We start from the raw sequence: 359 nt of genomic DNA, 5'->3' as shown, positions 1-359 counted from the left end.
GGGGTTAGGGGAGGGGCACTGCGTGAGCAAAGGCATGAAGATGGGATCGTGCAGGAACGTGAGAGACCCAGGGCAGCGCCCGGCTGTTACCTGCTTCGTGCGCGCAGACCTGGAGGGCCCAGGGGAGAAATTCCCGGAGGCTTTCAAGCCAGGACTTGTCTGAGTGGTGTCTCCGCCCACAGGGGACCGGAAGCTGTTTGTGGGGATGCTGAACAAGCAGCAATCAGAGGAGGACGTGCTGCGGCTGTTCCAGCCCTTCGGGGTCATAGACGAGTGCACGGTGCTCCGGGGGCCTGATGGCAGCAGCAAAGGTGACAGGCCCGAGCTGGAGCTGCCCCTGGGGCAGGGCTGGGGACACA

At 64.1% G+C, this 359-nt stretch overlaps 1 protein-coding gene across 10 annotated transcripts in view; it reads left to right on the top strand.

Annotated features, from left to right (window-relative positions):
* CELF5 (CUGBP, Elav-like family member 5) overlaps positions 1-359 on the top strand; it is a 53780-nt gene that overhangs the window by 30677 nt on the left and 22744 nt on the right. For all 10 annotated transcript variants that reach the window (XM_014533647.1, XM_014533657.1, XM_014533652.1 and 7 more), the window contains exon 4: positions 183-311. In XM_014533647.1, coding sequence (XP_014389133.1) covers positions 183-311 — 129 coding nt within the window. The remainder of the gene's footprint in view (positions 1-182; positions 312-359) is intronic.

This window comes from Myotis brandtii, unplaced genomic scaffold (genome assembly GCF_000412655.1).
Source record: "Myotis brandtii unplaced genomic scaffold, ASM41265v1 scaffold122, whole genome shotgun sequence".
Lineage (NCBI taxonomy): Eukaryota > Metazoa > Chordata > Mammalia > Chiroptera > Vespertilionidae > Myotis > Myotis brandtii.
Note: the sequence above shows the minus strand (reverse complement) of the source record. Positions and strands in the feature narration are given on the sequence as shown.